The sequence below is a fragment of the Bufo gargarizans genome, chromosome 8, assembly GCF_014858855.1.
Source record: "Bufo gargarizans isolate SCDJY-AF-19 chromosome 8, ASM1485885v1, whole genome shotgun sequence".
Lineage (NCBI taxonomy): Eukaryota > Metazoa > Chordata > Amphibia > Anura > Bufonidae > Bufo > Bufo gargarizans.
In genome coordinates, this window is record NC_058087.1 from 186472398 (window position 1) to 186498510 (window position 26113).

The 26113-nt window shown below is 48.0% G+C and overlaps 2 protein-coding genes across 2 annotated transcripts; one reads left to right on the top strand and one right to left on the bottom strand.

The window, feature by feature from the left end:
- The first annotated feature begins 3639 nt into the window (after positions 1–3639).
- ROGDI (rogdi atypical leucine zipper) lies at positions 3640–10366 on the top strand. The gene is made up of 11 exons (XM_044303571.1): positions 3640–3738; positions 5967–6038; positions 6169–6251; positions 6363–6417; positions 6513–6593; positions 7806–7901; positions 7989–8087; positions 8344–8457; positions 8603–8652; positions 9165–9291; positions 9369–10366. The coding sequence occupies exons 1-11, from the start codon at positions 3700–3702 to the stop codon at positions 9408–9410; spliced, it is 858 nt and encodes a 285-aa protein (XP_044159506.1). The 5' UTR covers positions 3640–3699; the 3' UTR covers positions 9411–10366.
- Positions 10367–16171: 5805 nt separating this feature from the next.
- SMIM22 (small integral membrane protein 22) lies at positions 16172–25744 on the bottom strand. Its single transcript, XM_044304121.1, has 4 exons — positions 25613–25744; positions 22048–22213; positions 21117–21199; positions 16172–17038 (listed from the first exon to the last, which is right to left on the bottom strand). Exons 2-4 carry the CDS (start codon positions 22175–22177, stop codon positions 16988–16990), a joined length of 264 nt encoding a protein of 87 aa, XP_044160056.1. The 5' UTR covers positions 22178–22213; positions 25613–25744; the 3' UTR covers positions 16172–16987.
- Between the last annotated feature and the right edge of the window lie 369 nt (positions 25745–26113).

Sequence of the window (26113 nt, forward strand, 5' to 3'; positions counted from 1 at the left end):
CCCCTGCAGAAATGGTACTGGACTACCAATAAATTGCTGGCAACCCCATTTTTTGGCACCATCATGTCCGAGTACCGATTTTCCCTCATAATGAAGAATTTACACTTCACCAACAATGAGGAATTTGACGAAGCCACACATCCAGCGCCAAAACTGAAGAAGATCTGGGAAGTATTCCAAATGATCATAACCAATTTCCAGCAGGCCTATGTGCCAGACAGAGACATCAGCATTGATGAAAGTCTGATGGCTTACAAAGGACGCCTCAGCTGGATTCAATACATCGCATCCAAGAGAGCGCGGTTTGGAATAAAATCTTATTTGCTCTGCGAGTCTACAACTGGCTATATATGGAATTCCATCATATACACCGGCAAAGGAACACAATTCAACCCCAGGTACAGCGGCTATGGGATGGCAACGTCATCAGTCCTTTCACTGCTTGAATCATTGCTCAATCAGGGGTATTGCGTGACAACAGACAACTTTTACACGTCGCCTGAGCTGTACGAGTTTCTACTAAAAAACAAGACTGACGGATATGGAACCGTTAGGGCCAACCGACGTGGCCTGCCATGTATGTTTTCCAAGAAAAAACTGAAAACAGGAGAAATGGTGGCCTGGCAGAAAGGAAAGATGATGGCAATGCGTTGGCGTGACAAAAAAGACGTGTGCCTAATGAGTACAGTACATAACACCTCCACTGCCACGGTCCACACAAGAGGTGGGAAAGATGTCAAAGCCACAACTTGTGATCGACTATAACAACACCATGGGAGGAGTCGATAGAGCCGATCAGGCGATGACATTCTATCCAGCAATGCGGAAGCAACAAAAAAAATACTACAAAAAAATATTCAGGCATCTCCTGGAACAATGTCTGTGGAATGCCTATATACTGCACGGAGGAAAGAGTGACAAGCCTCTTGTTCACTCTGACTTCATCTGGAAGGTGGCGCAGCAGATTTTTGTGAACTACCAAACGCCATCAGTGGCCGTGAACAGATCTGGACGTCGCGCTGTTGACGTTGTAAACCCAGAGAGGCTGACTGGTCGTCACTTTATGGATTACATCCCGCCAAGCGCAAAAAAGGCAGCACCTACAAGGATGTGTGTAGTTTGCTGCTCAAAGCGAGATGGAAATGGAAAAAAAATCCGAAAGGAAACCAGGTTCCATTGCCCTGATTGTGACGGTGGTCTATGTGCAGTCCCATGCTTCAAAATTTACCACACCCAGGATGTTTACTGAATTTTCTTTTGTTTGACAAATTTCATTATTAATTACATTACTGAATAAAATTATATTATTTATAAGATTATAACTCATGATTTTATTTTTTCGAACTTTATCACATCTGAGAGGTCTACTAGAGTCTTCTTTGGTCAGGTTTAAGTAAGTAATTACTAAGAATTGCAGGCCTACAATACATAACACCAAATTTCCATGCAAAAAAATGGTACCACTTTTGGAACAAAATTCCTGACATAATCATACCGCCAGGGAGGTTAACAAACACAATGGGCTCTGCCTGTGATACAATTAGCAAACACAATGGGCTCTGCCTGTGATACAATTAGCAAACACAATGGGCTCTGCCTGTGATACAATTAGCAAACACAATGGGCTCTGCCTGTGATACAATTAGCAAACACAATGGGCTCTGCCTGTGATACAATTAGCAAACACAATGGGCTCTGCCTGTGATACAATTAGCAAACACAATGGGCTCTGCCTGTGATACAATTAGCAAACACAATGGGCTCTGCCTGTGATACAATTAGCAAACACAATGGGCTCTGCCTGTGATACAATTAGCAAACACAATGGGCTAACTTAATCACTCACAGGCAGAAAACACACGTTTTTCCCAAAACACAGAAACCACCTCAAAACCCCACATATCCCCATGGATAGCTCTGATCTGGGCGAAAAACATATCCAAAAATCACCCAGATCCGAGCAGGGGTTCCCGAATTCTATGGCCGACCGCAAGCGTGGCTTTCCTGTCCAAAACAGTTCCACAGATTTAGGCCTCATGCACACGTTGTTTTTGTCGGCCTCTGTTCTGTTTTGGTTTTTTTTGCGGATAGGATGGGGACCCATTCATTTCAATGGGTCAGCAAAAAAATGCTGATAGTTCATCCGTTTGTGTTCCCCTTCAGCAAAAAATAAAATAGTGCATGTCCTACTTTTTTTTACATTTGTGGACAAAGATTGGCATTTATTTCAAGGGATCTGTGGGAAAAAAACGGATCCTCCCAAAAAAAACGGATGCCGCATCCGTTTTCTTTAGCGGATGCAAAAAACAACTGTCGTGTGCATGAGGCCTTAGGCTGTGCGGCCGGTCTGTCTTCTCCTTCAAAGTTAGTATATGGGCAAGAGGCTGGCAAACGGGCCCCTCCAAAACCCAGTGGCGAGGTTATTTTCGCCACAGGTGCCATAAAAAGGGTCTTGTAAAAATGTACACACCCCTTAAGGGCTCATGCACACGACTGTACGTATTTAGCGGTCGGCAAAAAAAAAAAAAAAAAAAAAAAAAAAAAAGATGATATCCGCATGGCATCCGTTTTTTTGTTTTTTGTTGTGTGGATCCATTGTAATAATGCCTGTCCTTGTCCGGTAAACGGACAAAAATAGGACATGTTATATTATTTTTTTGGCGGAACGGACATACGGACACAGAGTTATTTCCATTTTTTTTCGAGCCCCATTGAAGTGAACGGTTCTACATACAGACCTGTAAAAAAAATAAAAACGGATACGGAAACAAAATCCGTTTGTATGCGTGACCTAGTTCCAGGTGTCACAGGGGCGGCTTATTTTAGGGTCTGAATTACATCTGCAAATAGCAAACCGAAGCTGGAACCTCCATTTAACCCTGTCCTGGCCAGACCCCCGTCTGCAGGTTGTGCCTGGTATTGCAGCTCAGCCCCATGCTCTTAAATTTTTTTTCTTTTTTTTGTTTTAAATAAAATAAATAAATCTTTCCTTTTTAAGCATCCCATCGCCGTGCTCCCCCTGGGCTTGCAGTGGTCCATTGTTTACATGACTGCTGCAGCCAATCACTGGCCTCTGCAGGGACCAGTCCAGTCACGTGACCGATGACAGCTGCAGGGCATTTAAAAAGGGGACTCTACCGCCCCTGCTCTGTGTAATCTGGGAAAACCCCTTTAAATGGGGCAGCGCTGCAGTACCAGACACAACCTGTGGATTAGGTGGCGCTGTTTCTGCAAACAAAAATAAATAAAAGCATTTTTTTTTTTTTATTCCAGTAAAATACCATATTTGTAGTAGTGGTATTTAAGCGGTTAAAAATAAAACGCATCCTTCAGACATGTAAACAAGCGCCTATGAACGAGGACCTCCATATGGGACCGGCCGCCGCCGCCGCCTTCCCGCAGGTTTTCTCGCCCACATTTGCGCCTCCATATCCCAGTTCACCTGCCTCCAGCCAATCGGCTCACGCATCGACCGTGAAAGGGCGTGGTTTATTGTCTCACAACAACACAGCCCGTCTCAGCCAATCAGCAAGCGGCGTGTTGAGGATTGTCACCAATCAAGGAACGCCTTATGTTCGGCGGACCAATCAGGGAGAGCTGTGTGACCTCCACCGTCCAATGAGGTGAAAGGGGCCGGGCTTCTACCCCTTTCGCGTCGGATCGTCTGTACGGTGTCGTCTTCTTGCAGAGGACCGCAGGATGGCGACAGCGGCGAGCAGCGCGGAGCGGGGGGTGCTGGTGAGTGGCCGGGCTGGGGGGGTCCCCTGCGGCTCCGTGACGTCATACAGCGGCCCCCTGGACGTCATTATAGCGCTCCTGGTCTCTGACGCCAGGCACTGGCCTTAGGAGCTGATAGTCTATGAGCTTCCGTTATTTTAAGCCTCCCTGACCTGATTTGCGCAGTCGTCTTCCCAAAAAAACGTAAGCTGCTGCGATAAAACCGCAAGTCACCTCAAATGGTCGCCGTTCCCGTTGTTACAGAGGCCGCCACCCCCTGTAGAAAACGACAGCGCCGCGCAATTCTCCATTAAGCGCACCTGGTATCACGCACTCGTCACCATGGCGACAGTCTGCGCAGAAATGAGCCACCTCTTATTTACCGACGGGCGACCCCATGTTCAATTCCGCCGCAGGGTCTGCGTCCTGTCCGATCGCCGTTACGCCGCCTTCCCCCGCGGTAAACAATGACGACCTCAATGGGCTGGGTTCACGGATTTTACTTCGTTTAACAGAGACGTAGAAGGGGAGAGAATCGTAGGGGCGATCTCATCCGACGTAAATGGCGCATTTTCCGGCGATGTAACAATATTTCAAATTCGAGTCTTTTTAGCCACGCCCGCTTTGGCCAGATTCATGAACTGGCGCAATGTGGGTACTGGTGGTGAGAATAGGAAAAAGGGCATAAATTTAGCGCCATTTTATTTATTGCATGATTGAAATCCTCCCCCCCCCACATTGTCCCGTGGACACCATGAAGCGACCGCCATTGTGTCACCACATCAGACATATCTCCCTCCAACTATCCCCCCCCTCCCCCCCCCCGAGGATTTAAAGGGGCCACTACCCCTGAGCGGCTGATGTCACACGTGATGAGGGGGGAGGTTTCTGTCATTCCTTTATTAAGCCTTTTCCAAATGTGGGGGGGGGGTCTCCTGCTCAGAACTCTGGGCCCATTACACCCCCACCCCACCCCTGATAGTAGGGATATGGCATGTCCACAACACGAGTACAACTACTCCCCCCCATCCCTCAGCGTTCACTTCCAGTCGGCCCAGTTCTGGGACGTTGGGGCTCCGGCTCCTCCCTGTCACCAGTGATCTGCGTGCACTACTACAACCCACAACATGGACTCTGTGTATACAACACACAGCATCCAGTTCACACCAGACACCCCCGGAGGCGACTGGTGCCCAAAATACCGGAGATCTGAATGGAAACTTCGCCGCTGACAGAAACACGGGGGCAGCTGTGCCGAGAGGGAGGGGTAGTTAACTGATTCAGGCCTCTTGCACGCGACCGTATGTATTTTGCGGTCTGCAAAAAATACGGATGACGTCCGCGTGCATTCTGTATTTTGCGGAACGGATTAGCTGGCCCCTAATGGAACAGTCCCATCCTTGTCCGTAATGCGGACAATAATAGGACATGTTCTGTCTTTTTGCAGAACGGAAATACGGCAAGTTTTTTTTTTGCGGACCTATTGAAATAAATGAACGGATGCGGAAAAAAAATGCGTTTGTGTGCAAGAGGCCTCAAGAAGAGATGTGACAGTGTGCAGCATGGCGGACAGCTTTGTAGTAGGTAATAGCAGAGGTCCTGTCATCCGGTGGCAGACGAGGCGCGGCGTTATCAGCTGCCTCCACCTCCGCAGCCGTATTTATATTGCCCGAATGCATGTGAAAAATTCAATCATTTTGCAAAAAGTTCTAGTAAAAAACATAAAAATCCACGTGTTTCTATGGTAACAGACTATAGTCCGCCCCTTCAGTCCTGACAGTCCAGAGGTTAGTATGGAGTAGGGCAGCCATCTCCAACCTGTGGCTCTCCATCTGTTGCGAAACTACAACTCCCAGCATGCCCAGACAGCCAACGGGAGTTGTAGTTTTGCAACAGCTGGAGAGCCGCAGGTTGGAAACCACTTCCACAGCAGGTTAGGGGACGCATCGCTCTGCATAGGAGCTGCAACCCCCAAACGCTAGGAGGCTTTCCATGAGGACTTTGCGCCGGCGCCTGTTTCCACGGTCCGCCCGCCCATTACAGGGGGGCGCGTTCTTATAAATCAGAGGTCAGCCACCTTCCGCACTCCAGCTGTTGTGAAACTACAATTCCCAGCATGCTCTATTCTGTCTATGCAACTAGGCATGCTGGGAGTTGTAGTTTCATCAGCAGCTGGAGTGCCGGAGGTCACCTACACCAGTTATAAATGCTTGAGTCGCGCCGAATTCACGCTGTCCTCCGTTTTCCAGGAAGAAGAGTTCCGGTGGCTCCTGAAGGAGGAGGTGCACTCGGTTCTCAAGCAGCTGCAGGACATCTTAAAGGTGAGGGGGGCAGGAAAATGACCGACTAAGCAAGATGGCCGCCGGGAGCCGCCCAGACACGGGGGGCGTTACCTGGTAAGAGGGCAGCTTTTCTTTCATGGTCCTGATGATTGCTGGATGTCTCCTGCAGGAGGCGTCCCGGAGGTTCACCCTGCCCGGCGGGACAGCGGATGGCGCCACCAAGCAGGAGAACTTTGTATTGGGAAGCTCCAGGTGAGTGCGGGAGGGTGGGGTGAGTGCGGCTGGGGGGGGGAGGGAGGGGGGTTTGGGGGGCGTCGCTCCAGTGTGGCCGTAGCGGTGACTCTGCTCGTTCTTGGTTTCCAGCACGGACCAGGTGAAGGGGGTCCTGACACTGCAAGGAGACACCCTGTGCCAGGCTGTGAGTATGTGACAGCAAGTTATAGAAAACGGAGGCACGGCAACGCCAAAGTCTTCTGAACGTTCACGGCTTCGCGCGTTTTCTTGGCTCCGCAGGAAGTGAACCTGAAGGTGACGAGGACCAATCAGCTGCTTCACTTTGCCTTCCGGGATGACAAGCAGTGGAAGATGCAGCAGGTAGGTCCATCGCCTCCGGGGGGCGCTCACATATTGGAACCAGGGACGTCCCTATGTGTAACCCCGGCCCACGCCCTGACATCGCAGTACGGCCCAGGGCACCAGGTAGTGCCCGTGCAGTCACTGGCGGGAGGACAACCGTAATACACACCGCTGCCCGTCTTCACTGGATCTCATGTATGCCATTACAGCGGATGGTTCTGTCCAATGGTTTAAAGGGCATCTGTCAGCAGTTTTGTACCTATGACACTGGCTGTTACATGTGCACTCGGCAGCTGACGACATCCGTGTTGGTCCCATGTTCATATGTGCTCGCATTGCTGAGAAACATGAGGTTTTATTACATGCGAATGAGCCTCTAGGAGCAACGGGGGCGTGTCCTTTCTGCTCCAGCTCTCTCCCTATAACAGCTCAGGAGGCAGTTGAAGGATGGAACTGAGCATGTGCGACCAGCTCAGCAGGGTGGACAGAGAAATAAGGAAAAGAACAGACAGCAGGTGGCGCTATACGGTTCAGTGGATGTAAGAAATGTTTCGTTACCTGGAATTACAACAGTAACTCCTGACGGAGAAGCTGCTCCCGGGACCAAAGGAGAAGCACAACCTGAAGTGCGAACTCACACCAGTCCCTGTAGGGGTCCACGCGGGACTGATGTGGGAAACTCTGCTTTAACCCCTGAAAGACCGGGCCTATTTTCATTTTTGCATTATAAAAAAACTGTACATTTACGTACGTGTACATACGGTACGTTTACATACTGTACATTTGCATACGTGTACATACGGTACATTTGCATACGTTTACATACTTTACATTTGCATACGTGTACATACGGTACGTTTACATACTGCACATGCCCCTCGTTCGCTGCCTCTCCGTTCATGGTCTGTGGCGCAGAGCGCTGTACGGCGTTAGACTTTGTGTGGAGTGATGGTGGAATCGGGGGGGGGGGGGGAGGCACTCGGGGCTCCACATTCTCGTGATCATGGGGGGGAGAGGGTATAACATCAGCAGAATACAGAGTAAATGCCGCCCTGTATGAGCCCCACATGATGCAGGGAAGCTACTTGTCCCTGGAATGGCGGAATGCAGAATCCCTATCTTTTGTGTGGTCCTGACGGGGTTAAAAGCTCTCTGAGCAGGAATGGAGCCGGATGCTGTGCCGCCATCTTGTCGCCTGTACGTGATGAAAAACGCATTTTGGTTTTTCAGATTCAGGACGCCAGAAATCACGTCAATCAGGCGATCTACCTGCTCACCAACCGGGGGGAGAACTACACCTTCCAGACCGGGTCGGAGGTGCTGAAGGTGAGAGCCGGGGGTGAGTGCTCCCTGTCCCTGTCATCCATGTTGACGTCGCCCGTCCGTGATCTCGCCCTCTTCTCTGCCCCGCAGCTGATGGACGCCGTGATGCTGCAGTTAACCAGAGCCCGCAACCGCCTGACCACGCCGGCGACCATGACTTTACCAGAGGTGGCCACCAGCGGCCTGACGGTAATGTATAAGTTCCTGTCGCACTGCTTCCACCTTGTGGAACTACAAGCCCCAGTGTACAGGTGCAGGACATGCTGGGACTTGTAGTGCCGCAGCCACTGGAGAGCTGCAGCCTGCTGACCCTCCCAGTGCGTGCCTTCTGCCGCTGCGCTCTCTTCCCGTCTCTTACGTTTGCACAGCCTTCAGGCGATTATATATATAGATTTCTATTGCCTGTGGGTCACCCGCCTCACGTTTTATGTGACGTCTCCCGTAGAGAATGTTCACCCCGGCGCTGCCTGCGGACGTTCTGCTGAACTTCTATGTGAACGTGAATAAGCTGTGCCTCCTGGTCTACCAGCTGCACGCCCTGCAGCCCAACTCCGCCAAGGTAAGACACTGAGACGACACCGCTGCTCTGATAAGGGGGGCTCTGCAGCCAGGAGATGCTGTGGAAACAATCAGCAAGCCGATGATACAGATAGTGGCTCCGGCCCCCGCTGCCGTAATCTGACTATGGTTTCCTTTCTTCCTAGAACTTCCGACCAGCGAGCAGCTCCGTCCTGCATAATCCGGGCGCCATGTTGTGAGTATATAGCCTTGAGCGACGTGTGAACCAGGCCATGTGTCGTGCGGGACCCTAAGGGGCGGAGCATGACACTAAAATCCCTGTGTAATGCTCCGCCCCTTTAGGTTATGCACTAGACGCAGGCATGCTCAACTTGTGGTCCTCCAGCTGTTGCAAAACTACAACTCCCATCATTCATGGACAGCCAACAGCTATCAGCCGACAGAAGGGCATGGTGGGAGTTGTAGTTTTACAACAGCTGGAGGGCCGCAGGTTGAGCATCCCTGCACTAGAGATGATCAGTTTTGCCTGAAGCCTCCCTTCATGAGCGGCTATGGGGGGCTCTTCTTCTCTAGTCGCATCCAAAGCTTAACCAAGGATTTGTCCGGTTTCCTGCCCCCCCATGTCTGACAGAGGGGTGGAGCCAAATAATTGCCAAGAGCAATTAGCAGAGTCCTGGACGCAGCTTTGGATGTGATTGGAGAGGAGGACGACCCCTCTTCTGACCGGAGTGCTGTTTTCTGTCGCAGCGAGCTGAACAACCAGCGCTTTGAGGTCAGCCACGTCCATAAGGTGGAGTGCGTGGTGCCGTGGCTGAACGACGCCCTGGTCTTCTTCACCGTGTCCCTGCAGCTCTGCCAGCAGCTGAAGGACAAGGTATGTCTCCCGTCCGTTATACAGCATGGCCACTGGGGGGCGCCGCACAAGTAACGCCCACATTATTTCCTTTGCAGATCTCCATATTTTCCAGTTATTGGAACTTCCGGCCGAATTAAGTCTCGGCTCCAGGCAAGGACTATCCAGGGGCGCCACCAATGGGACCCTCCACACGTCCTCACCCCCAGGGGCCCGCCGCTTCCATGCTCGGACAGTGTGGAAACGCGATGCATGAATGACGTCCGTATTTATTTAGTTTTCTACAAGAAGGGAAATCGTCCTTTACTCTCAGTGCAATAGACTTTTCCTCCCCCACCCCCATCATGCTGGACCAAACATGGTCATTTCCTGCTTCTGGGAAAGCTGGGTGACCACCAATATGGCAGCGGTCAAGGCGCCGAACAAAGGTTGTCACCCAGATTTCCCCGTCTGCACCAGACCGGAGTCACCGTGCACTACATGTCATAGAGATGCTGGGGAATACTTAAAGGGGGCCTCTACATAGTATTATTTACCCTGATTTATTTTTTCTCGTGCTCTGGGATTGCCTTGGAGCGTGCACGTCCTGTCACGTGACCGCCACTCTTTATTCTAAATGGCGGTCACATGAGTGTTGATGCTGCCATGGCAACCCCAGAGCGCGCACGCGCATTTTTTCTAAAACCTTTTCTATATATTATTTTTTTTAAAGGGGCAGAAATGTTTAACTGTTGCTGCACTGGCCTGGTTTTGCCACAGGGTGGCAGTATTGCATGCGCGGCTACAGTGCTCTGTGTAGGGTCTGATGCTGTAAAGCTGCAGTTACTGCACTCGGACACCAGGTGGCGCCACAGTGACATGTTTTTGCCTGCACTGTATTGTCATTCCCTTTTCTTTTATATTTATTCTGTCTGTTTGTTATTTCGTACAATGGAGCTGTTTGTGTGTAGCCATGAGGAACAAGCCGGCGCTCTCCGGCCGTGCCGCCGCCACTTCCACGGCAAACTTCGTTCATGAGTGTTGTGTGTTTCTTCCTTTTGTAAATAGCGTGTCTGAAATAAAGAGAGAAGCCGCACGTCTCAGGTTAAAAACCTTATTGCCTCGTCTTGTCTGTGGCCAAAGCAGATCAGAGCCGAACCACGCGGATACAGGCTGACGGCAGAATGGGAAAGGGTAAAGCAAAAACGGTAAAACAGTTTGTGTGCTGTACCTATATCCACCACCAGGGGGAGCTCACGACTATACAATGAACTGAATCATAACCCTAGACTCGGTATTAAGCTCCCTCTAGTGGTGGCTGCAGGAAGACAGAATATTAGCGAGATGGCCGTGCAGGGGGTTTGGTGCTCTGTATCAGAAAAACGAAAAAAAAATCACAGCCCTTAAAGGGGTTTTCTGACTTATTTTTAACTGATGACCTATCCTCAGTATCTGATCAGTGGGGGTCCGACACCTGGGACCCCCCAGATCAGCTGTTTGAGAAGGCTGAAGTAGTGAAAGGAACACCAGCTTTTCCTAGGCCAGTGACGTCACGTTCATCGGTCACATGGCCTAGGAGCAGCTCAGCCCCATAGAAGCGAATGTGGCCGCGCTGCAATACCAAGCACAGCCACTAGGCAATGTGCGGCGCTGTGAGGAGACCGAGGCGCTTACAGGAGCTCCGGGTCCTCAAACAGCTGATCGGCGGGGGTGCCAGGTGTTGGACCCCCACTGATCAGATACTTAGAATAGGTCATCAGTAAAAAAGGTGGAAAACCCCTTTAATTTTAGGCCTAAAACCCAAGCGCTGTTCACAGTTGGATGAAGGTCGGTCCTTAGACTTCTGCGTATAGAAGAGGCCTAATGAGAATCGCGTCCCCGCTGCTGCTGGTTAGAGAGGTTTTCCTTTGATCTCCGGTTCCTTTGAAGCTGGCGCTCTGCCGTCCTCGTCCTCCTCTTACGCCCCTTTTTTTTGTTTTTTGCAATTTTCTGCCATTTACTTCAGATGGAATTATGAAAAAGGCCCTTTTTTTTGCTTGGCTGGTATGAGGCACACAGCTCCTGCGGATACCGGACTCCAGATTGGGGCCGACTGGACTGGAGCGTATATGGCGTATAAAGTCAAAATTCTGCAGGATCCTTTTTTGGAGGCTGCGGGGATCAGCAACCTCTGTCACTCCAGCTGTGGTGAAACTACGACTCCCAGCATGCACATTTGCTTGGTGGTTCTCACTGCCATAGACAGTAGGAAGCATGCTGGGGGTTGTAGTTGTACAACAGCTGGGGTATATAACGCATCTCTGCTCTCCCTGCGCGGTCATTGTGAGCTCCCACAAGGCTGTGCTCTCTTCCACCAAGATTTGACTTGCAGCTTTCAGTGTGAATGGAGAACAAACCTGTTATCATGTTTATTACAGTCTGCTTGTGGATAATTAACACGTGCGTTCCGTGCTTCTCCCAGAACCTCCGCATTCCAGCTTTTATTAGTGCCGACCTTTGAGATGTGCTGCAGCACCCCTCCCCCGTCAGCGCCCCTCTCCCCCAGTCAAACTCCGTGGCCCCACACAGGAGAACATGGAGCTCACCTGTTATTGACTACTGTGCAGGGAAGTAAAACTCCCATCATGTATCCCATGAGCCACAGTCCCTCAGTTGGAACTGATGAGCACCTCAGGTGGACTGGGCTGCCCCTTGAGATGTGACCGATAAACGCGACGTCCCTGGTTTAGGACGAGACCGCAGCGTTCACTGGAACATCACAGGGGAGGCGCTGGAAGCCGCCACCGATGTCCTGTGGCCATATAGAATCCTAGTACAGTGATGCCCCCTAGTGGCAAACAGGGCAGAACACAGTGATGTTTTCCCCTAAGGCCTCGTGCTCACGACTGTATCCACTTTACAGTCCGTAAACTGCAGATCCGCATTTGCAGACATATTCTTTTTACGTAACGGACATAACGGGTGTGGAAAGTACACGGATCATCCATGTGATTTCTGCAGCCATATGCCTGTTTCACTTGGCCACAAAATGAGGACCACGGATCCATTGACACCAATGGGTCCGCAAAAAATGTGGATGCAGCGCGGACGGTATCTGCATTTTGCGGACCATAAAATACATGCAGTGCATGAGGCCTAGCGGATAGGCTCGCATCCTATTTTCCAGTTGAAAGTCATTCTGGTGACCCCGTTCTCTACCTATTGTGGAGTGAGGGATTCTATAGGACCCACTGCTGCCGCCTGCTGCCAGGATGAGGTACTGCACGATCTGGTCAGGGATGAGAGCTCCTACAGATAATCGCCATCTACAAGGACTCGGAGGTCATCTCTAGAAGATATTTATTCAGCACATCGATAAGACGCATAAATGTGAAACGCAGACGTCTCGATCCCATGTGAGGTTACACATGCAATAAGCACATAGTAGATGCCTACAGATCAGTCTCTGGACAGACGGACGGACCAGACGAGGGACACTACCCCAGTCCTGCTCTTCCTCCATCTTACAGTACAGGAATGTCCACTGCTGCTGCCTACTTTGGACCGAGGTTACAATGCTCACCGTCACAGAATACTAATAAGCTAGGGAACCTATTGCTCAGGCACCCTCTCACAGGGAAAGGTGTCTCGGGTACCCCAAGACTGGAACAGGTAAGGGTACTTATGCGACGGCCCTTTGGGCAGAGAAGGATAGGCCTTGCCAGCATAGAGGGACAGAGCAACCCTAGTGGTCGCGCCCGCCGGGAAGGGGAGAGCAGGAATTAGTCCAAAAACCTGGGACTGGTGAGTTTAGCAGCTATGGGCCGCCACTGTCGCAACGTTGCCTCCACTCTTTATTGACACTGCGGCCACCACCCTCAGGTGTCACCTACTCCTCCTCCGCTCCCCAGGTCCTGTCCAACACACAATTATCACCACTTTTCTCAGACTATGATAAGTCATCATGGGCTCAGTCCCACTCAGAATTCCTTGCTCTTTATTTGCCCCAAATACCACTGCCCCCACCTCCACCACCCCGGCTACGGGTGCTACCCTTTCCTCACCCACCAGCAACACAGCCATGCATGGGGTCCCCAGCCTTCTCCTGAACCTTCTCATCAGCACAGTACAAACAGTGAGGGCCCTCAACTCTCCTGCCTGTCTGCCGTAGGCCGTGCTGGGGTTGTCTTGCCACTTCTTAAGAAAAAGGGAGGCTCCTCTCTAAAAAGAGGCAGTAAAGACTGGGAGGACTCCATAGAAAGCCTTCTCTGGGGCTGCAAGGAGGAGGAGCAGGAGGACCACTGGCTCCACTGCGCGGTGTCAGAGCCCGAAGTCGCCTACACGTCCTCCTGCTGTGACTGAGCCATGGCTCCACCGCGTGGTGTCAGAGCCCGAAGTCACCTCCGCGTCATCCTGCTGTGACTGAGCCATGGCTCCACCGTGCGGTGTCAGAGCCCGAAGTCACCTCCGCGTCATCCTGCTGTGACTGAGCCATGGCTCCACCGCGCGGTGTCAGAGCCCGAAGTCACCTCCACGTCATCCTGCTGTGACTGAGCCATGGCTCCACCGCGCGGTGTCAGAGCCCGAAGTCACCTCCACGTCATCCTGCTGTGACTGAGCCATGGCTCCACCGCGTGGTGTCAGAGCCCGAAGTCACCTCCGCGTCATCCTGCTGTGACTGAGCCATGGCTCCACCGCGCGGTGTCAGAGCCCGAAGTCACCTCCGCGTCATCCTGCTGTGACTGAGCCATCCAATCCACAATCTCATCTTCTTTCAGAAGCCAGGAAAACTGTGTCCTCCTCCTCCTACTACTCCTCCTCCTCTCCCACGTCTGGCGGACAGCTGGTGCTGCTACTGCTGTTCGCGCCACCCACATTCTCACTCGCCGATGACGTGGCCTGGGCCCCTCTTTTATTCATCAGACATTTTATTATGAGGCCTATTTAATCAATCAGAAATCACAGGTTTGGTGCACGGATAAGGAAAGGAGGAAACTTTGCAACAGGTTTTTTTTTTTTAAATAAAGAAGGTGCAATTGGACAAATCTGTGACCAAATTATACGCTGCTGTTTATGCGCTAAAATACACTTATTTGCGCAGTTATAAACAATAGAAAAATTGCATTCGATTTTTGGTGCAAAGATGAATCTCCCAGGGAAAAAGAACCGTCTCACTAGCGCCACCTTGTGGCAGTGGCTCCCTATGAGTCAAAGTTTGACTTTTTCACCAGCCTTGGGACATGACAAGGGAGAATAGCCAAACCAGATATCCATCCGTAGACAGCTATTTCGGGGTATTTTTCCCAGTATGGAGCAGGATTCTGGTTTGCTGAGATGCCTTGGATGCAGCTTGGGGTGGTAGTTCTCTCTCCATTGGAGGTACCTCTTTGCCTATTATTTTCCCAATAAGTCTCCATACGGGGCTGGTCATCACCCTGCCTCCACGACATTGCACTCCAGAATCCTGCTCCATACTGATGAGGGGCAAACACCAGGAAGCAGCGGTCTACAGATGGATATCTGACTCGGCTATTCTCCGTTGTCATGTCCCAAGGCTTGACTTTGACTCAAGGAGCCGCTTGCACAGGGTGGCGCTAGTGAGATGTTTCTCCAGTGTTCAGCCGCAGCGTCCGGTCACATGGGGGATAATTCAGACGGGCAAAATCATCCGTGAAACCTAATCATCCCAAAATACCAGAGAACGTAATGAAGAGGCTGCCGCCAGCAATTAACGGATGACCCGGGGGCAAACCAAATGCAGAACGAAACCCGCCACCGGCCTCGTGTCACTCCCGACCTCGTGAGCGGCAGGGATCCCAGGTGTCAGAACTACTCTGATAATCCATACCCTTGAAGACCCCTCCGTGTAGGTCCCTGTCTGGAGGACTTGAAACTGCGGCCCTCCAGCTGTTGCAAAACTACAACTCCCAGCATGCCCGAACAGCCTACAGGTATCAGCCTACAGCAGGGCATTGTGGGAGTTGTAGTTTTACAACAGCTGGAGGGCCGCAGTTTGAGGATGCCTGATATAGACCAACCATTCATCTCAATGAGAACTGTGCAATGCTTCGTTTCCCCTGTAGGGGCGCTGCAGATTTGCTGCTTGGGAGCATCTCATGATCAGCTTGTCATCAGTGCATTCTTTTATCCAAAGAGGACCACGCCTTTAATGGCTGGAATATCCCTTTAAGGTCTCGTGCATACGACCGTAGGGGGTCTGCAATATACGGGCACTGGCCGCGTGCACTCCGTGGTGCAATAGGCAAGCTACAGCTAAAGATAAGACATGTCCTATCTTCTGCGGAGTGGATGCACAGATCGGAAGTCCACGGAAACACTACACAGCACTTTCAGGTCCGTGTCTCCGCACCGCAAGAGATAAGACGCGTCTTATCTTTTACCATCTCTTGCGGATCGCGGACCCATTCAAGTCAATGGGTACGGACTGCACATGGCCGGTGTGGACCGTATTTGCATATCTGCTCTTCATCCGCAGCATTAACCCTTCATTCTCCAAATGCTAGTGTCTCTCTTTTCTGCTCTCGGGCCCCTCCCCCTTATCGAGGCTCCTCCCCTCTATGTATGGCAATGACCTTATTGGTTATGCCACAATGAAGCTGAGCTGCAGTGTAAAGAATGGGGGTCTGCAGCGGCATTCTGAACCTCTGATAAGACAGGAGGTAGATTTTAGACCACCTCCGGCCCCTGTAGCCGGGCTGGAGTTACTGATCATAGCTGTGTCTTACAAGAGCTAAGCTGCAGTGTAAAGCATGAGGAGGGACACAGCAAGAACGTCTGCAATTAAACCAATGTGTGTGAATATAGTCTTAGAACAGAGAGTCATTCTTGACCTGCAGTGTGGGGGCATTGTGACTGACGCTGTGGGACCCCCGTGTCTCTATGTGCTCCCTAGTCCTTACAAACAAAGCTCACAGACTACAAATGATTTTAAAAAAAAACTTTATTTCAAACATTTTATTTAAACGCAGAACCGGCAGCAGATCCTGAAATCCGCACAGAGGACTGCAACACCAAGCAGTTAATATACGCAGTGAGAGGGTTAATTTTTTTGCAGTTATACTCTAGTCGCATCCAAAGCTGCATTTACAATCCTTCTGTTGCTGCAGTTTAGTTCACCCCTGATATCTGAGCCCACAATGTTCCACTGCTGTCTGTTGTCAAAGGAATTCTGAATGCAGCTCTGGAGGTGACTGGAGAGATATAATCTATCCTCATGACACATAGGTCACTCGTCTAAACCACGAATATTGCATTGAAATAAAATGGACGCGACAGATGCAAAGACGTTTTGGCCTTTTAAGCAACTTAGTCGAAATGTATATAAAAAGAGGAGACCTTGACGTGGTGAGCGGGCTTATGCCTTTTGATCAAAATGTACACTAATGCCTCTTGTACAGCATGCAGTATGGGGGGCTGTAGACTTCAATATGGCGCTGAGAAGCGAGTTTATTTAGATCTAAGCATAGCATTGTGGATGTGCGATCCAGTTCTGTTTCTCCCCCCCATGTATATAAAACACATTATAGCTGTGATAATTCATATCTGCTCATCTATGGAAGTGATTTTTTTATAAAATGTTACAAGATCATAAAATCACAGTAATCCCAAGATAAATAAGTGGTATATATATATTTTCATGAGAATCATTCAGTGACAAAAATCACAGCGCGTGAGAGGATCTCAGTGGTTCAATTTCATCGGCTCCATTAGCTGTCCATCAAACCAGGGATGGGGAGGGTTATGGCTCCATAGCGAGATTATCAACCCCAACCTTTTGTGTGTATTTTTTCTGTAGAAAGAGAGAAAAATATAATTACTATAATACTACCCCTATATACAAGAATATAACTACTATAATACTGCCTCCTATGTACAAGAATATAACTACTATAATACTGCCTCCTATGTACAAGAATATAACTGCTATAATACTGCTCCTATGTACAGGAATATAACTGCTATAATACTTCTCCTATGTACAAGAATATAACTACTATAATACTGCCTCCTATGTACAAGAATATAACTACTATAATACTGCCTCCTATGTACAAGAATATAACTACTATAATACTGCCTCCTATGTACATTAATATAACTACTATAATACTGCCTCCTATGTACAGGAATATAACTACTATAATACTGCTCCTATGTACAAGAATATAACTACTATAATACTGCTCCTATGTACAAGAATATAACTACTATAATACTGCCTCCTATGTACAGGAATATAACTACTATAATACTGCTCCTATGTACAGGAATATAACTACTATAATACTGCCTCCTATGTACAAGAATATAACTACTATAATACTGCCTCCTATGTACAGGAATATAACTACTATAATACTGCCTCCTATGTACAAGAATATAACTACTATAATACTGCCTCCTATGTACAAGAATATAACTACTATAATACTGCTCCTATGTACAAGAATATGACTACTATAATACTGCTCCTATGTACAGGAATATAACTACTATAATACTGCTCCTATGTACAAGAATATAACTACTATAATACTGCCTCCTATGTACAGGAATATAACTACTATAATACTGCTCCTATGTACAGGAATATAACTACTATAATACTGCCTCCTATGTACAAGAATATAACTACTATAATACTGCCTCCTATGTACAGGAATATAACTACTATAATACTGCCTCCTATGTACAAGAATATAACTACTATAATACTGCTCCTATGTACAAGAATATGACTACTATAATACTGCTCCTATGTACAGGAATATAACTACTATAATACTGCTCCTATGTACAAGAATATAACTACTATAATACTGCTCCTATGTACAAGAATATAACTACTATAATACTGCCTCCTATGTACAAGAATATAACTACTATAATACTGCTCCTATGTACAAGAATACAACTACTATAATACTGCCTCCTATGTACAAGAATATAACTACTATAATACTGCCTCCTATGTACAAGAATATAACTACTATAATACTGTTCCTATGTACAAGAATATAACTACTATAATACTGCTCCTATGTACAAGAATATAACTACTATAATACTGCCTCCTATGTACAGGAATATAACTACTATAATACTGCTCCTATGTACAGGAATATAACTACTATAATACTGCCTCCTATGTACAAGAATATAACTACTGTAATACTGCCTCCTATGTACAGGAATATAACTACTATAATACTGCCTCCTATGTACAAGAATATAACTACTGTAATACTGCCTCCTATGTACAAGAATATAACTACTGTAATACTGCTCCTATGTACAAGAATATAACTACTATAATACTGCCTCCTATGTACAAGAATATAACTACTGTAATACTGCCTCCTATGTACAGGAATATAACTACTATAATACTGCCTCCTATGTACAAGAATATAACTACTGTAATACTGCTCCTATGTACAAGAATATAACTACTATAATACTGCCTCCTATGTACAAGAATATAACTACTATAATACTGCCTCCTATGTACAAGGATATAACTACTATAATACTGCCTCCTATGTACAAGAATATAACTACTATAATACTGCCTCCTATGTACAGGAATATAACTACTATAATACTGCTCCTATGTACAGGAATATACTGCTGTCTCGGTGATTACTTATGATTCGCAGTCCAGACGTGCTCCTGTCTGCTCATTATCGTTAGTGATATATTAGGAGCCGTTATCTCTTTTAGTTGATAACACATTATTACGGTGTAGATTATGCAGTCATTCATGTTTCCTTTTTCAGATAAGGAGTCTGTGATGCATGTGAATGTATGTGGCGGTACTGGAGAAGACACAGCATTTGGTCCCTGTGCAAGGAACATGTTTGGGCCCCTTGCTTTCTGATTAGACCCTCTCGTGATTCTTTTAATGATCTCTTATTACTGGGCAAGTTTTCCACCTACCAGTTGACGTCACCGCCACTAATGTAGCCGGTAAAACATCCTACGGCCGCGCTAAAGACTGCCTATTTGTGCTGGTGACATCGCCAGGCTCCCTGGTAGGCGTAAGTCACCGCCTCGCATACTAATGTGGAGCCAGCGGTAGTAAAGAAAAAGTTATAGCGCAGGGCAAGGGGGGGCATCGGAGCTAGAAATGATCACTCATACATATTACATTAGTGAAGGCGAGCTCATGTCCGGGTGCAGCTCTGAACCTGGACAACCCCATTAATTATTAGTTTGTTGGGGCCCCTTGTTTATTGGGCCCCTGTGCAGCTGCATGTTTGATATTCACACTCCTGCTGTATCAGGTTGAATGGCATAACTGATGCCTATGACTCATCCTCTGCGCCATCCTAAGTCGCTAATACAATGTCTGATTTTTTGGGGGCTCGTCCGGGATCGCTGGTCCCCGTAACGGGGGATGATGGGTTTTCAGACATTATCACAGATATCACCGCTTCCCTCAGTCTCTGGAGCCCAAATAATAACATTTTCTTCTATGGCTGAATAACTTGTAAAATAAAGAATGCAACATTATCCGAGGTGGGGGGATGGGGGAGGTAGGGGATGGCGGATGTAATACCGACTGATAGATAATATTATGGGATGTGGTCCATTTGTTGTCCCCAGAGACGTCGATCTTGGATTAGTTGTAGAATTTTCTCGTTATTTGGGGATTTATTAACTCTGACAACATGATAATGACAAATGTGCAGTAAAGCGCCTACGCCACAGGGACCTGCGGTGCGGTATTATACATTTATAATTGTAAAGATGCATTATGTGGTGACTGTATGTAGTATTTTATAGTTACAGTATTTTTTTTTAGAAATGTTGTTCATACACTATATGGCAGTATTGCTTGGATGTTCTTTTGTACTATAATGTGGGCACTATGTGGTAGTATTACTTATGTGCTCTACTGTACTGTACTGTTTGGGCACTGTATGGTAGTATTGCTTAGGTGCACTATTGTTTTATTATTTGGGCAATGTATGGTAGTATTATGTGCTCTACTGTACTGTATGGTAGTATTACTTGGGTGCACTAATGTTTTATTATTTGGGCAATGTGTGGCGGTGTTATTTGGATGTTCTATACTACTATTTGAGCACTTTATGGCGGTATTACTTGGATGCTGTTTGTACTGTTATCTGGGTTCTGTATGGCGGGATTACATGGATGTCTTATGCACTAATATATTTGGGCATTGTATGGTGGTATTACTTGGATGCTCTATTCCGCTATTATTTGGTCAGCGTAAGGCTGTATTTTTTGGGTGCTGCCTTGTACTGTTATTCAGGCACTGAATGGCGGTATTATTTGGGAGCTGCATGGTGGTTTTGTATGGTTTATGTACAGCAGTATCATTATATACCAGTATCGCTCTCAGGCTCTTGATGGTAGTATTATTCCTGTGATGTGTGGCGGTGTTATTTGTGCACTATATGTTAGTAGTTTTTGTATATGATATGATGATACTTTTTAGAATGTTTCTCATACAAGGTTCAATTCTGCATAAAGGATTATTTCAGTTTTTATGTCCGTTTTCAATTTAGGCGCAGTAAGTGAAGGACGGCGCAGGCGCGGGATTTGCAGGGCACGGAGGAGACCTTTACAAGGGCGTGCCAAGCGGTGAGAGGACGGAGCCTCTAGGTGCTGCAGCGACGCCCCACTGGCACCTAGAGGCTCATTTGCATATTATAAAAGTCATTATTTAGCGCGAACGGCGGCGGGCACGGAGATATAAGTCGCACAGTTGTGTTCTGCTGACGTTAGCACATCGCCGATGTCAGAGACCCTTTAATAACCGGGGTGCCCGATGTGCAGCGGAGATGACAACTCGGTCGGAGGGCGCGGCGCTCTCGTCAGGCAGAGACATGCATTACCTTGTCCACTTGGGAATCGCAGTCACAACAACAGCAGCAAAAACATCTGATTAGAACCAGGAGGATGAGGAGGAGGATGAGCCCTGGGGACGGAGATGACAGGAGACAGATGGGTGCGCGGCTACGTAGTAACAAGATGAAGCCACATCAAAGAGGGAAGAAGCAATACGTGACATTGTATCCAGCGCAGGCGCACAGCTCTACTGCTGCTGTCTATGTTCATCCTGCGGCTGGGTGACAACCGGCCATCCGACTTCACCAGCCCTCCGAGGGTCCACTACAGGGACACCCAGTGGCAGTATTATTTGGGCGCTATGTGGCTGCACTGTGAACAAAGGTCACCTTCTTTGGCAATCACGGATTTGCTGCCGACCATATGCAAAGTGAATAGGAAACGAACAATCGTAGCGGCGATCATTCGTCCTCCATTGACTTTACAACGTCACATGTTAAGGGCATGTTAAACGAGCGCCGATCGACTTGAATATGGGTGCTGGTTATTGCGCCCGTTGTTGATAGCGCCTCGTTTCAGGTACCTTTCACACAGCCCGATGCAAAATGAATGGGGGATGAATGATCGCTATTACGATTGTTCATTCCCCATTCACTTTGCATATCCATGGTTACGCAAGGCGACCTGCTGCCGATTTTAGATATCGTGTGAAAGATGCAATCAGCCGCCATATGAGAATGTGGATGAATGATCGTTAGTACGATCATTCCTTCCCCATTCACTTTGCATGTTGTCAGCAGCACATCCTTGTTTACACGAGGCGACCTGACGATGATTTCAGATGCCGTGTGAGAAATGCGATCACCCGTCAAATGAGCGCTTCACTGGTTTGTTGGGTGACCGCCAGCAGCTTTACAGGGGGGGGGGGGGGGGGGGCCCCCCACAACAAAAAAAATATAAAGACAAACAAATTCTCACCAATAAAAACAAAGAAAATGACGAAAGCGGCGATATCCCAGTCTGACTGGAACATCTGCTTGGTGGCAATCCGTCCCACCACATCGTTCCACTGGTCCTGCAGCTCCTGACCGATATTACCGCTGGACATTGTGGGGGCGTTCTCTTCTTTGGCGCCGCAACTTACCTACAAGATCAAAAGAGACAAGTAACGTTACAGCGCAAAGCGCGGCGTCTGCGCAGCAAAATTACGGATCCAGAACATCTCAATAAGGCTACATGCACACGAACGTTTGTTTCCGTGTTCGTTCCGTTTTTTGGGGGGATAGGATGTGGACCTATTTATTTCAATGGGTCCGTAAAAAATGCATGTGCTGTCCGCATCAGTATGTCCGTTCCAATAACAATAGAACATGTCCTATTCTTGTCCGTTTTAAGCATTGTTACAAAAAACACGGATGGCGGACCGCAAAACACATACGGTCGTGTGCATGTAGCCTAAAAAACATAATGGGAAATCCTCACACATGGGGCTCGTTCACACGACCATATGTCTTTTTCAGTGTTTTGCGGGCCGTTTTTCCCGGATCCGTTTTTCCTTTTTTTTTTTTCAGTCATATTTCTGTTCCGTTTTTCCGTATACAGTATACAGTAATTACATAGAAAAAATTGGGCTGGGCATAAAATTTTCAATGGTTCCGCAAAAACGGAACAGATACGGAAGACATATGGAGTACATTCCGTATGTGTTCCGTTTTTTTTTGCGGACCCATTGACTAGAATGGAGCCACGGAACGTGATTTGCGGGCAATAATAGGCCATGTTCTATCTTTGAACGGAAAAACGGAAATACTGAAATGGAATGTATACTGAGTACATTCCGTTTTTTTGCAGGAACCATTGAAATTAATGGTTCCGTATACGGACCGTATACGGAACGCAAAAATCGTTTGTGTGAACCAGCCCTTCTTCTTGTATCTGTTTCTGGGAAAGCTGGGTGACGACCAGTATGACATCATTACGGCTCCAGCTGAGGTTGTCGTACCTCTAGGATCTGTGAGGCTCTATCACTGCGCTCGCCGTGCAGGACCCCGGGAAAGCTGGGTGACGGACCCCGCTGCAGCTGTAAGGGCAGCGGGAAGGACGTTCACCACCCAAGTCGTGACCTCGCTGAGATTTGCATTCAGCCCGACGGGTGACGTTTACTTGTTGTCTTGTTGCCGCGACGAACGAGTTAGAACTAAATGTATCGTTTCCTGTTTTGTTTACGTCATTGTTACTTTATTTCTTTTTTCCATTTATTTATTTTAGGGTATGTTTCTTCCTGGAAACCATCAGCATGCTGCTAGGGAATTATCTATGGTACTGGCTCCCTATTAACACGTCGTATGCAATTAGGTACATTTGCTAATGAGCCTGACTGTCCTAGGTCAGCCATGAACTATGGCAGTGGGATCTGTCAGCAGCGGCGAGCCTGCTTGTTGATGGTTACCATCTAGCAGATTGGAACTGCCCTGGACAGCATCTAGTTGACATGGATCTGACTCTGACACGCTGGCAAAAAGCTGATTTTGATGGGTAAAGCTGCGGCCAGGCGGACATTTCCCCTGATGGACTTCGGACTGTCTGGTTCCCCTCCCATGACGCCTATAATAGTTGTCAGTCTGCCCCCTACTGGTCCTGTAACCGTCTCTGCGCAGCAGTCAGAGAGATGTAATGGTAGGGGCAGGTAAGTGCACCCAGCTCCAGGCGGGTAGGGTTGTCATTTCCACTGGGAGCTCAGGCCTGGCGGTCTGTGTACTGGCTGCACCTTATACCGCAAGATAAATATTAGACGTCCTTGTTGTGTCGCCAGAACATGATTTACCTGCGTCTTTCATTTGTCCCATCAGATGCCGCAGCCCGCAGATTAGAAGTGAGAAGGAGACGAGAGCTATTATGTGTCGGTGTATTATAGGATCTTTGTCTGTGCATGTCATACTACCGCCATATAGTGCTGAAATAACAGAGCGCCAAATATAGTGCATGTCCTACAGAACCCTCAACCTGAGCTGCAATACAGGAGCAGCAGACGCCTTACTGCCCATACAACAGTATCAGATAGTGAGGCTCCTGTAATCATAGGGCCCATGTAAGAGCAGACATATTAGTGCCCATGTAATAGTGCCAACATTAATGATACTTCACATAGCGACCCTATACCAGACACACTGATCATATAATGATGCCAACAGTATGAGACTATAATAATACCAACCATAGTGACCGTATAATACCAACCATAGTGACCGTATAATAATACCAACCATAGTGACCATATAGTAATACCAACCATAGTGACCGTATAGTAATACCAACCATAGTGACCATATAATACCAACCATAGTGACCATATAGTAATACCAACCATAGTGACCGTATAGTAATACCAACCATAGTGACCGTATAGTAATACCAACCATAGTGACCGTATAGTAATACCAACCATAGTGACCATATAGTAATACCAACCATAGTGACCGTATAATATACCAACCATAGTGACCGTATAGTAATACCAACCACAGTGACCATATAGTAATACCAACCATAGTGACCGTATAATATACCAACCATAGTGACCGTATAATATACCAACCATAGTGACCGTATAGTAATACCAACCATAGTGACCATATAGTAATACCAACCATAGTGACCGTATAATATACCAACCATAGTGACCGTATAGTAATACCAACCACAGTGACCATATAGTAATACCAACCATAGTGACCGTATAATATACCAACCATAGTGACCGTATAATATACCAACCATAGCCACCATATAGTAATACCAACCATAGTGACCATATAATATACCAACCATAGTGACCGTATAGTAATACCAACCATAGTGACCATATAATATACCAACCATAGTGACCATATAGCAGTGCCAACCACAGTGACAATACAGGAATGCCTATCATAGTGACAATGTTTAACATGACATGATGGGGGTTGTGATCCCCCCGACCCAGGCGGCCATCATCCTGTTCCTCACAGGTATGCGGTATGTTGTGTGCGGCTCCACTTCCTCCTCCATACCTGCGCGCGCAGTGTTTTTCAGCTCCAGATCTCTGCTTGCTGTCAGCGAATGAGAACATAGTTTGTCCTCACAGCTGGGGGTCCTTTATAGTTGTATCCAGACATTTTCCTGCACTGACACACTGTCACGGGAGAGCTTGTGCTGATGCCTTTAGCTCATTGTCTAATCTGGATGCAATTGTAGCAAACCCTCAGCTGTGAGAAATACTGGGACAGGACGGGTTTTAACCTCTGGATTCACTCATTCACTGACAGTAAGCAGAGGCCTTGAAAATGGTGAAAAACTGGAAGCCCCCTTTAAGGCTGAGGCTATAGGGGATCTCGGGTGCATGAGGCACATAGGTTCTGCTATATGATACCGCAGCGCTGGCGGATGGGCTGTGACATTGTGACGCTCCCTCTCCTGTACACAGAGCAGACATGGCTGTGATTATACCGCAGGGGTCCTACAAGTAATGGGGGGTCCACACACTGGGGGGGTGGGGGGTACGTACCTGCTGAGGAGTGGGCAGCCTGTGTCACAGCTCGTCTTCTTCCTGCTTCCTGCACAGTGGGTAGGTGTGCACAGTGGGTAGGTGTGCCCAGAGCATAACTGACCGCCCAGGTGTGGGAACCTGTATGACAACCTGCGGAGGAGGGGAGGGGGGGGGGGACGAGCTGAGAGCTGCTGCGGGGCGGCCTGACACCTGTGTGAAGCAGGAGAAGCGGCAGGGACCGGGTCCTGCTCCTGCGCAGAACATGAGAAAAGACTGACTCAGAGTCCACTGTTCTCTGTATACTTTGTTTCACTGTCAAAACCTCTGCTTGCTGTCAGTGAATGAGAACGCTCTTGTTTGCCTTCAGAGGTTCCAGTCCTGTGTCCATACAATTGTATGCGGTCTTAGGGCTCGTTCACACGACCGGTTGGCTTTTTTCAGTGTTTTGCGTTCCGTTTTCAACGGATCCGCTTTTCTGTTTTTCTGTTTCAGTAGTGTTTCCGGTTCCGTTCCATTTTT